The following is a 13,205-nucleotide window of genomic DNA, read 5'->3' as shown; positions in this document are numbered from 1 at the left end:
TTATAAGTTAAGTAACCCTAAATGTGTCTCCAAAATGAAGAGGCAAAACTCTAATTAGCTTGGAAACCAAGTTAAAATCCTCTTCATTAGGGGATGGACACAGGGCTATTAATCCCTCTCATTAGGAAATGACACATGGGTACTAATAATCTACATTAGGAGAAGGACACTTGACCTAAGGGTGAAAGACCAAGAGGCCCACATCCTTGGAGAACAAGGTTCTTATGCACATGTTGACTTTAAGGTAAACTACAATATGCACTCCTTTTAGGTAATCTCACATTAGTCGAAAACCCTACACTACATGGTCCATGATACAAGCCCCAAATGAAAATTCTAGATTACTTGGTCCATTATGCAAAACCCAAAACAAACCTACTCTACTAATTGCACTCTAATGGGGCTCAAGAGAATAAAAATTTGAGCTCACCTTCCACAGATGACAACAATGAACTACCTAGAAAAATACTAGAAGGGGGGAGGGGGTTGAATAGTGTTATGGGAAAACATTTTTCGAAGGAGATAATTTAACAATATTGTCGAGCATTGAAAATTTACGTAAGTTGTTAAATGCTCGACTTTTAAAATTAAGTTCAAACTATAAGTTTTTTTTCGCAAATGCTTTTCAATCATTTAAATATGTTTCCTGCAACATTTTGATAAAACTAGCTCTTAATAAAAGATGTTTGATGACAAGAGTTTTTGTAAGGTTTAAAGTAATGTGCAATTATAGGATTTGTAAGAAAAACGTTTAGAAAGAATAAAGCAATAAACACACGGTTATTTTTATAATGGTTCGCTCCACCGAGCTACGTCCAGTCTCCTCTAACACCTTAGATGATTCCACTATAATCTTCAACAAAATTACAACTGAGTATTATCACCACTCCTGGTATCCCTAGCCACTCGAAGTAACCACTGTTACTCTGATTAGAACCGAGTTTCACACACTCTTAGTTGTGGAGTATTCTTCACCACTGTTGGTATCCCTAGACAATCCAAATATCTTCTCGATATCTTGTCTAGTGGAGTTTAACCCACTTTTGTTTTCCACTAAACAACCCCGTCTAGCTACCGTTTAACTCCACCAAGTTAAACATCAGAGTTTCACCCACTCTTGGTTTCCACTGGACACACTCGTCTAGCTACCGTTTAACTCCTCAAAGTTAAACGTAAAGTGTTTTAATTCTCTTCAGAATTTACAACTAAAAAATTGATTACAAGTCCTTAGACAATAACTCTCGTAGAAAAGATATGTGTTCAATACAATTCAATCTAACAAACACACTGGATATTTTTCTTTTCTCTCTTCTTACAACAGTAAGCTTATATATCAATGAAACTTGACAGTATTTCTTTTCTTGAGTTTCTCTCTCTTAGATATTCTCTTTTGAGTTTGTGTGCTTTTGATTTTTCTCTCAACGTTGTATGTTAAGCCTTTTCTTTTTATATGTTATTGTCTTGATTCTCTTTTTGAATGATCTTCTATTTAAAGACTTCTAAAAGATATATCCGTTAAATAGAGCTTTGCTTTGATCTTTGAGTCTTCTTAGTCTTGTCGTATGTAGTAGTCGTTTGTAAAAGTCAACTTGTCAAAGTATACTTGTTTTTTCAATACTTTGACAATAGTAGGCAACAAAATTTTTTTGGCACAACTTTTGATGAAGAGAACATTTTGTAAATGTCTTCTTTGTTTCTATTGTCTACTTCTGATTTGTATCAGATAAAGTATGTGGATGCGTGTAACAGGCAATCTACAAAAAGTAAAGTATATATGCATGCAACATATATGTCATTTCTCATATCACTTTTGTTAGTTTTAAACGTTGAGTATTTAATGACATTTAATGCCTATTCAGAACAACAAAGTGTTTTTTATATTTTCTACCGTTCAAGTAGGATTTGATCATTTAAGCTTTTTACGAAGATACCAAACAATGGATGAAGACTTCACTGATGGATGAAATAGATTGTTTAGCCTATGTAAATGCTTCTTTAAGATTTTCTTTGTTATATTCAAAGAATGTGTTTAGCAAAGAGTCTTTCGACACAAGTTTTTGAAATATCATTTAAGACTTTTAGCGTGCTTTCCAAAAACATTCTTTGACACTTTTATCTATCATGCATATTGAGAGTTTGTTTGATCATCGCTTAGTGATGTATAACATTCATTACATTCAACAAGACTTTCATTAACTCATTAATTAGAGAAATCATTTAGTGTTGCGTTTGTTCATACCTAGGTGTTTCTATTAAGTCTATCCTTAACATGTTTAGGTTTTTTAGAGTATTTTCACAAATTGCTTAGCTATATTGTTATTCTAACTATAACACTGTTATATGCTCATTTCGTTAAATGTTGTTTGTTAAACTTCAAAACATATGAGAGTGTTAAGAGAATTCAATAATGATCTTGTCTTAACAAACAATTCTTCTTGAATATGCTTTGACATGCTTCTTATAATTGGTCCCTTGGTTAGGGGTTTGCCATAATTCCCTTCCTCTTGAAGAAAATTTGTTCTTAAGTCTAGAAGGTCTTCATCTTCATCTTCATCCATGTCACCTACAATATAGGTTAGATCATACATATTAAATGTAGCATTTGCATCATATTCACTTGGCAACTCTAGCCTATATGCATTATTGTATTCTTCCTTGGAAATTGTAGCCCTTATGACAATACCTTTGAACTTCCTTTCTCATATGGGGCCAATAAAACTTTTCATGATGAATGTTTATATTAAGACAAGATAGTCTAGAAATTAGACGGACTAAGCAAACTCAGATTTTGAAATTTAACAAAAGTATTAAACAAAATATCGTTATGCATGAAAAATTATTTTTTTAAAAGAAATAACATCTAAGGAAAGAAAGTGCTTCTTATATGAATAATCTAATAGACAATATGAGTAAACAAGCTAGCATCTTATGAACAAGAAATGTTTATCTCATGATAACACTAAAGCTAAAAAGATTGTCTTATTCAACACAATGTTAATTCAAGCAAAGCGTCTTATGAGATATACCATCTAATATATAATTCGATAAACGCTACACTTATAAATAGCTTTTGGTAAAGAATCTAATGTTTTACACCATTTGATGAATATATATGTTATATGCTTTACCAAACAATGCATTTATTAATGAAATGACAAGTGATAAAATGTTTTGAACACGTAATACAACCTAACTCTTTCAACGTTTAAAATATTTAATGCATGTACGATAAAATGCTTTAATGCTTATGTACAATGCATGGACGATAAAGTGCTTTGATGCTTGTATAGAAATCACTAAAGCAAAAAGATATGATCAGAATCACTACACCTAATAAAAATACGTTGTTAGAGATGAAGAACATTCTGGGAATGTTTCCCTTGAAGCCTTCTACTCTATCACACCATATAAGCTCTGTTTAGATAAAAGTTATGATAAAGCTTTGTACCTTTGCAAAGTAGACTTGAGTCTGACTTCTCACCTTAAGGCTACCTGCTCTCCTAAAGTCAACTTCTCTGTCTAATCGTAATCTTTCAAGAAAAGCTATATATAGGCGATTTATTTACTTTTTATTTTCATTTAATAGATCTAACCATCTTTACTATGGGCATAATGCAATAAACAAACTTAAGGCTATCAATGTGGCTACTATATATGCAATTGATGGTGTTTAAAGCCTTTTTCAGTAGCATTTAAGGTCAACAAAAATTCCAAGTTTCTCCCTTTAATGTATGGATCAATCCATGGAAATGGTGTGTTAAATGTAGTTTGTGTAGTTTATCCTTGCTAAAAATGAGAATGCAAATGCAATGGAGGAATTAAACAAAAATAATAAAAAGAGAATGAACTACTTAATATGATATAAATGCATGAGATGTAATGGCTAAATGCACTTAGGAATGATGGTTAACTACCTAATATGAAGCAACACTTTATTTTCAGAATTTGGTTGCTACTAATTCACTATAGAACCTAACCAAGACAGCAACAACATGACACTATTTGGCTAAAAAGATGTAAATGTTCTGTACAGATTAGGAATGATGAGATGATATGGACAACGCTTAAGACTTAAGCAAAGACAATAAAAAATGCAAACAACCACAAAATCTAAAATGATTTCTTTATCCTAAGATCTACGTGACAGCTTAACTCAAGAATACAAATTCAAATTCTGTGTTGCAGCCATGATGTGTAGAATGCAATAATCCAGATTGAACAAGCGCAAATGATGCTGGAATTTTTGAAAGTCGAATACTACTTTTCGATGCTATTCATGGGTTCATGAAATGCAACTTAATAGTAGCTTTGAATGCAATACCGTGAGACCATTATGAATCAAAAAGTGAAACCAGAGTTGCTGCAGATTTAACTGTCAACTATGATGCAATTATGGTATTTTGACTGTAAAATGAACCTACCGACTTCTATTTAATGCAAAAAACATAAAGAATGCATAAACTCTAAATGGGTGCTGAATACATGCATGAAAACAAGGACAATTCAAACTAAGCCAAGCTGAATCAGAAACTACAATTATGATTCTAATGCAAATGCATGTGCAGTGTTACCTACTCTGCAAATGCAAGTTATGAGTGATATGTAAATTCAGCTCTTAAACAAATGATTATATCAGATTATGTGCATAATGAAATGAATTAAAGATACCTACCTAAACCAGAAAATGCGCAGGACTTCATATCTACGATTTGGGTATCAAGAAATGCACAAAACTAGAAATTGAAATGGCTGCAGACAGACCTAATATCAATACTATCAAAGTTACCCCTGCTACACAATTTGAATCACAAAAACAAGGCATGGGACAGTGCAAAAGCAAGAGCTATTTCAAACTGGAAAACCAAGAATATAAATTACACTAAACAAAAAAAAATGAATTTGATCTAGGGTTAAAACTTCTTGTTCTAATTGGTATGTTAAATAGAATCCTGACTCAAGAAGACCACGTGGGAAATAAGGCCCACTTTGGGGTCCTTATGGTTTTCAAACAAAACCAAGAATTCTGTAGGTTTCCACTTAATTTTCAAAACAATCCAAGAACTTAAATCTGAATTAAGGATAATTGGCAAAAGATTCACAACAGATCAAAGTACTATTAAGCATGAATAAAGAACAAAATAAACTTGTACCTAATTAGTAAAATCTATTACAGATTCAAGAGAAACTGAAATTAAACTACCCTATCACTACACAGAAAACCAGAAATATTGAAAGAATCTCAAACAACTGTAAATTTGCAGAAAAAGGAATTGATTGAGAACACTGCGAAATTGATTCATATTAGATTTAAGAAAGGTTAAGTACAAGAGAGAAATTACTCAAAGCGTGTCTTGATATCACTTTGTACTCGCAAGAACTCTCGTTTGCAATGTTCACTCGCACTGTAGAACCTCTCTCCACCGGTGGCTATTTTGCGCTCGGTGGGAATTTTCCTACTCTACTTGGTTGAATCTCCTACTGAATCAATCACACCCTATTCTCACTCTATTCTAAGAATAAAGAAGACTTACAAGAAGAAAGAAAACGGGAAAATTTGTCAGTCTCCCATCAGCTTCCCTAACTCTATCTATATACCCTTTTAATTGAAACAGGGAACCATAAGAAGGAAGAAGAAAAACTTGAACCTAGGTCTCATCCACGCCTCTGTATCAGCGACTTCAAGTGCCACTGCATTCGCTCAGCGCCAGCCACGTTTCGAACCTAGCTCCAATAAGCTTAAGACCCAACACCTTTGATTCAACTCTAGGTCAGCACCTCGTTCAGCCTCGTTTGCCCCTTGGTTCACCATGGTTCAACTATGCGTTGTGGCCAATCAAGAAATAAGGGTTAAAACCTAAATTGACCAAGTCAACTCCCTTCACCAGGGGCTATTATGCCATAATCAAAATTGGAGAAAGGTTAAAATCTAGAAATTGTAGAACAATAGACCTATATAAGCAATTTTTCTAAAAGGAACAATAATTATTATTTACATTAAAATACTACTAAATAGCTTTTTAAATGAAATTTCTCAGAACTTAAATTGGGTGAAATTTGTTTAAGTTTAAATCCAATCAAATTTCCTAATGTTATAGATAGTAGAAATAAATCTATCTTCTTTAGATGAATATAAAATCTTAATCTTAATGTAAAAAGTCATTCAATCAGGGTTAAAGAATCACGCTAAATTTGATAATATTAGGTTCTAATTTCTAAGAATGGATTTAAGATTATAATAAAGAGTACTTTCAGAATCATTAATTAAAATAATAAACATAAACTTATAAACGGGTAGATAATAAGTCACTAGAAGAAGATTAGTCAAGTTTAATTCCAACATTCTTATCATCATCAACTATTTTAAACATTAAACAAATCTTGGTTTTCAAATATGTTAACTCTTATCACTATTTTATTGCAAATTCGAATAAATAATTATTTACCGCTTTATTCAAACCAAAATATCTATAAATGCGACTTTGTTGTGTTACAATTGAACCCATCGCACTTATTGAAAAAAAAAAGATTTCTATTGGATCATTAATACTTATCAACCTCATTATATTTGTTAAACGTTCTCTCTTAGTCGTTTAACACTGCTTCATCTCTAATCAGAAATTTACTCGACTGGAACCGTGATTGCTTTGTCATAATCAAAACCTTAATGGTTAGTGGAACTCGTCTACTTGAACACCAATTGTCAAAAACCTTCAATTGGTATATATGTAAACAAAATGCTTAGCCATGTTTTGGACATAATATGGAAAAGTTTTGTTGGATAAATTTAAATTTGGGGTTTATATGTAATTTCGTTTGAGTCTTTATTTCATTTCTTGCTACATTTCTGGTTTCTAGTTTTGTTGCCGTATGTGTCTGTTTGTTTTTATTTTGATTGGTTACTGTGTCAGTTTTTGTGTCCAGCCAGATTGTGGAGCTTGGTCTGTTTTCGTTTTAGTTTTCAGTTTCTATTTTTTGTAAAACTCTGTTATCACCTGCGGGTATTTAAATAGTTTGCGACAATCAATTAATTACAACAACACATAATGAAACAGTGAATATCAGTGTGTTGCTTGCTTTTATTTAACAAACCTGACATCTCTTTTTTCCTATTCGTGTGGGATTAACGTGACATTTATTTAACAAACCTGACGCTAATGCATCCATTTTTTCCTATTAACGTGACATTTACTTAACAAACCTGACGCTAATGCATCCATTTTTTCCTATTCGTGTGGGATTATGGGTACTCTAAACGTGACATATCTTGAAGTAAATGTAGTTTTAGGTTACTTTCGTGTGTTTAGCTCATTATTAGATTTAAACTTTTTGACTGAAATTTTAGTTGAAATTTATTTTATATTGGAAACTTTTTGTATTTCAAGTTTTGGTTTGAAGCCAAAACCAAATGAATTTCTAAAAACATACATTGTTTGACATAAATTTAATGTTTTAATATTGGTATTTAAGTGCAACATAAATTTACATCACTTGCATTCATATTGTTGACCGTGGTAGTCGGATGACGGTGGTTGCCGGAATTAGAGGTGAAAGATAATAAAGAAGTGGAAGAGGTACGTAATAGCGTCTTAATTTGAGTATTTTTAATATTTGGAAGCTATATTTATTTAGTGTATGAGTTGAATTGAATTGGTCATAACGAAAACTATTACGTACGTAATGGTGTTGATTAAAAGTGAAGAGTATGGATGTAAACTGGAATCATGGAAGAGTCGGACTCCTTAGTAATTTGCATTTGAACTTTCGTCGGCATAATTAATGATCTACAAGTAATATAGACTATAGGAGATGAAGACGAAGGAATTTTCTGAGTGGAAGAACAACGAAAAAATCCACGCCGTGGATCACGGTAGATTAGAAGATTAACGATTTATACGTTTCTACACGTAATGTATATGGGTAATAAAACATTTTGCTGGTCGTCGATGACAGCAGCCTTCAACTTGACTCACTCACAGTAATGTCATTATGCCATAGAATTGCTCCACGTAGCAAATGCAATTGTTGAAGATTCAAGCCTCGCAGCCTATTTATAGCAAGCTTCCCAACATGAAAAACTCACCATTGCACACGAAAAACCACTATAGTATCCAACAATGACGACCTCAAGTGTTGCTGCTCTCGTCCTTTGCTTTGCATTCCTCTTCTGTGGTATATATATATATATATCTAATTTTTTCAATTTCTTTATCTGTTTGCTTTATGATGTTTCATATTAGTTGTTACACTCGTTTATGCATATAAGAATACAGTGTAAACATTGCAAATATTGTTAAACCTGTCGACAAAACAAGCTCATAAACTGAGTTCGGTATATATGCAGTGTCTCAAGGAGCAAAGGTTACTTTCACAAACAAGTGCCAATACACAGTATGGCCAGGAACCCTAACCGGAGACCAAAAGACTCAGTTATCATCGACCGGTTTCGAGTTGGCCTCAGGAGCATCAAACTCTTTAGACCTTCCATCTCCATGGTCAGGTCGGTTCTGGGCCCGAACAGGATGCTCTAACAACAACGGAAGGTTCAGTTGCGCCACAGCAGATTGCGGCTCCGGTCAAGTCACCTGCAACGGCGCAGGTGGAACTCCACCCGCAACTCTGGTAGAAATAACGGTTGCAGAGAACGGAGGGCAAGATTTCTACGACGTGAGCAACGTGGACGGGTTCAACATCCCGATGTCCGTAACCCCACAAGGTGGCAGTGGCGAATGCAAAAGCTCGACTTGCCGGAGCAACATCAACGCTGCGTGCCCTGCAGAGCTTCAAATGAAAGGGTCTGATGGCAGCGTGATCGGTTGCAAGAGTGCTTGTTTGGCTTTCGGAGATGATAAGTATTGTTGCACAGGAGCATACAACAAGGCTGAGACATGTCCACCAACGGACTACTCTCGGTTCTTCGAGGAACAGTGCCCTGAGGCTTATTCATATGCTTACGATGACAAGAACAGCACTTTCACTTGCTCCAACAGACCTGACTATGTCATTACGTTTTGCCCTTGAACTGCTCACACTATATACGAGACACAGACTTCGTTGGGTGTAAAAATAAGTGTACGCACAAATACATATATGTCATCATGAATAACAAATCACGTCTTTTGGTGATTGTATTGATCTTATATATATATATATATATATATATATATGATCCAATAAAGTTTAACTTTTATATTTGGTGCCTTTGGACTGTTAACTAATATGATAATTTTGTTAACTTATTTTTAGAATGATTGACTATTGTTTCATCGTGTTAATTTTTTCATTCTAGAATCTTGTATTTTTAAATATGTTAAAATTGAATTATGGCTTTTCTCGAAATAAACGATACTTAAATAGACACTAATTTTAATTTTAAATGGAATAATATTATCAAAAACCCTATTTAATGGTCACATAAATAACGCTTATTTAAAAAAGTACTTTACCATATCATTAATAGACAATGTTTTTTCAAACAAATGTTAACTTTTACAGAAAAACCCTATCTAATAATTAACAATAGACATCCCTTGTTTGAAAACATATTGTATATTAAAACAAGCGTTTTTTGTTGGTTCAATTTTTCTTTTTAAAATAATTTATTTAATTTTTCAATAAACAACATTCTTTCAAACAAGTTTTATCTATTCGTTCAATTTTTTTCAATTTTTTTAATGAAATAACTTGTTTATATTTCAATAGACCACTTTTTCAAGCCAACATTGTCTATTGGTTTGAATTTTTGTTTAAATAATTTATTTTATTTTTCAATAGATGCTATTTTTTCAAACCTAATGCTTTTTATTAGTTTCAATATTTAAAAAATATATAAAATATTAGGAAAAATATGAAAAAGACAAAGTTCATAAAAAGAAAGTTCTTTACTTCCGTATATGAATAAAAAATTATCAATACATTATTTCGAAATACATCAAAATAAACAAAAGTGCAATTTAAACCGCTCGTAGTCCAATGCCTATCATAAACAATGACATAGTTTTGAAAAGCAATATATAATCATTACATACTAACCTATAATAAGCATGTACATATCACACATTAAAACAGCAAGCCACTGCACTCCAAATCATTTAGGCGTTATTTTTAAGAAAGTTAATTTGTAGGCCAAATGAAAATTGTGGTTTTATTATAGGAAGGTATGACCAATCTGTTTGGTGCAAAGTGTCACGGTCCATTGCAATCAACTAATGACTTCTGATGCTAGCTATTGGATTTTAGGTAAGAAGAGCAATGCATGACATCCACTAGATATAACACTAGAGCTAACACTAGAGCTGTCAAAATGAGTCACAATCCGCAAGCCAACTCGATCCACCACGGATTTGAGTCGGGTTGAGTTAGAAAAAATTGTATTTCTTTTATGTGGGTTAGATTTCAACCCGGCTCATGCAGGTTGAATCCGTGGTGGGCCGGGTTGACCCACCTACCTAATTTTATTTTATTAAAAAAATTGTAATTAAGTGAGCCAACCCGTTTACCCACCAACCCATGGTAGGTCGAGCCGGGTTCGAATTTTTCTGGCTCACTAATAAATGAGCCGGGTTGGGTTGACTCACTAAGTGACCAACCCGTGGTGGGCCGGGTCGGGTCGGGCCGGATGACCCGTTTTGATAGCTTTATATAACACAATAAAACAACACATACGTAGTGAAATTAACATCTTTATTACGTGAAAACAACACAAGTAGACACCACGGTAAGCCAAACACTTGGATTTTGGTTTATTCTCCATTAGTCCTACACTGGTGCACTCCTGAAAGGTAAAACATGATCTAATGATTTGAGGAACTTGTTTTAGCAGCAACACATTATGGCCTGGCCAGACTAATGCAGACAACATGGCCTAATGGGACATAAGTAGAGAAACCATCCTACCATAACAGGATTTAAGTGCAGACCAAAATGATTTGGCAGCTATTGGCATCGCTAAACTGAAAAAATGCAGTAAAAGCCACTTTAGCAGTCAAAATACACAGGTCATGCATCAAACACAGAATAGTAATAAGCACTGGTGACCAAATCATTCAGCATTACCATCCATGTTCAATTTCAAACAGATACCTGACATGACCACCACAAAAAAAAAAAATACACAAGGCACAGCAGAATCGCAAGGCAAAAAATAATACAGTTACACCGCTTTAGCTTGTTCATAAAGCACACCTTATACAATAAAAAACACATAACAAGGCATTCATACAAATGTTGGTTAGCTGGATGGTATGTTTTAGTTAGCTTATCAGACAACTTTAACACATGCATGCCTTAGATACTTTTTGTCAAACAAAATAAAACTTGAACTTTGATAACAAAACATTTAAACTATTAAGATTGCCACATTATTAGCATCTTCATACCAATTTCATGTCATCAAGTGGAAGGAACCATAGAGAGGTCCAAGCAGACAATCCATTCTTCACCTGGCTTCAACGTGATTGGTTTCTCAATTGCTCCACCTAATAGTATACTTTGAATAATTTCATTACTTTATAACAGTCCAAATCTGGTAGTCACTAAAATGTGTCAAAATAAAATCTTTGATTTTACTAGATAAAATCTCAATTTAAAATAACACTTTCATAAATCCAAAACAAGCGTAACTTAACAAATACAGAGATTCAATAATCTTTTCTAAAATACTCAACGTAATACACTTCTTTTTAAAAGAAATCAAAAAATAGCCTTTTCTTAAAAAAATTCCTACTGAAGCTTATCCCATTTCTATTTTGTCTACAAATCACTTAAAACACTTGTACTAACAACTGCTCCTCCTGTATAACACAAATGTCATAAGATCATTGTCGTACACACAAATAAATATTATGGATAAGTTAACTTAGAAAATATATAAATAATTAATTCAATCAAATAAATCAACTAATTACTTAATCAACCAAACATCATATCCAATAACCCTCTCTCGATACTTTTCTCTCAGTGGTTTAATATCACAGAGACTAAGGTCACAAATACTAATGTCACACATACTAATGTCACACTAACTCTATTCAATGGTCTATTGTCACACAAACAAAGGTCAGACAGACTCATAACCCTACATGGTTGAATAGTCCTATACACACAGTTAAGGAACTATTTCCCTTATAGGTCCCACAACTTTCCTCTCTTTTACGTGTCACACAAATTAGAGAGTATGATGAAGTCACAGGAAAACATTAGAAAGCGGAGAGGGAGAGGGGGAGGGGGGGGGGGGGGGTTGAATAGTATTTTCAAATTTTTTTTGCAATATAGCGTTTGATAAATAAATGTGAATAAGAAGTTAAAGATATTGTTTAGATGTTAGATTTCATAGGAGATGTTTAAGAGGATTTCATAAGAAGCATCGTATATAACTTTAAACTGTCGTGATAGAAGGAAGTGTGAGTTAAAAAAAAAAACTTTAAGTGCCTCACGTTTGAATAAAAGTGTGCTAACACACATGTTTCAGTTCACATAATCAGCTTCTAGTGAATATAGGAACATAGATGGTTTAAACAACTTGTTCAAACATTGTCTTTTAATAAAGAAAGAAAAAAGACATTTAATAGAATAAAACACACAAGATTTTTATATTGATTTGCTCCAACTGAGTTACGTCCCGTCTCTCCCAAGAACTTTTGAGAGATTCCATTTATCTTTTTCAAAGATTACACGAGTTTAACCCACTTTTGGCTGTGTAGTATTATTCACCACTCTTCGTATCCCTAGACTCCCATCTAATTGAGTTTAACACACTCCTGGTTATGCAATATTATTCACCACTCCTAGTACCCGTAGACAATATTAGTATCTCATTGATACACTGGCAAGAGCACTTAAACGATTTACAAAGTTGTTTTGAACGTGCAATGTAATGCTTTAAATGCTCAACGTTTAAAACAACAAAATTTATGAGAAAAAAGAACATTTATGCTAACATCTCTTTCTACTCTACCTTGTGCATATGCCTATTAAAAGTGTTTACCTACTCCATCATGAACAAGTTAGATGTGGACGCTAGAAACAAAAGAGATATTCATGGAATGTTCTCATTATCAAAAGTTGTGTACGTTGAGGAGATCGTACAACTTACTTTGGATAATGTACTGCAAAAACATGCATGCTCTGACACATTGACTTTAACCTATGGCCGCTACCTATGAAAGATCTAAAGTTCAAAAGACAAGCATTGTCTAACAGATCTTTTC

General features: G+C 33.3%; 1 protein-coding gene across 1 annotated transcript; it reads left to right on the top strand.

Annotated features, from left to right (window-relative positions):
• The first annotated feature begins 8,078 nt into the window (after positions 1–8,078).
• LOC108325249 (thaumatin-like protein 1b) lies at positions 8,079–9,236 on the top strand. The gene is made up of 2 exons (XM_017558287.2): positions 8,079–8,169; positions 8,342–9,236. The coding sequence occupies exons 1-2, from the start codon at positions 8,115–8,117 to the stop codon at positions 9,016–9,018; spliced, it is 732 nt and encodes a 243-aa protein (XP_017413776.1). The 5' UTR covers positions 8,079–8,114; the 3' UTR covers positions 9,019–9,236.
• The last annotated feature ends 3,969 nt before the right edge of the window (positions 9,237–13,205 follow it).

Source organism: Vigna angularis, chromosome 3 (genome assembly GCF_016808095.1).
Source record: "Vigna angularis cultivar LongXiaoDou No.4 chromosome 3, ASM1680809v1, whole genome shotgun sequence".
In the NCBI taxonomy this organism is placed as follows: domain Eukaryota; kingdom Viridiplantae; phylum Streptophyta; class Magnoliopsida; order Fabales; family Fabaceae; genus Vigna; species Vigna angularis.
Note: the sequence above shows the minus strand (reverse complement) of the source record. Positions and strands in the feature narration are given on the sequence as shown.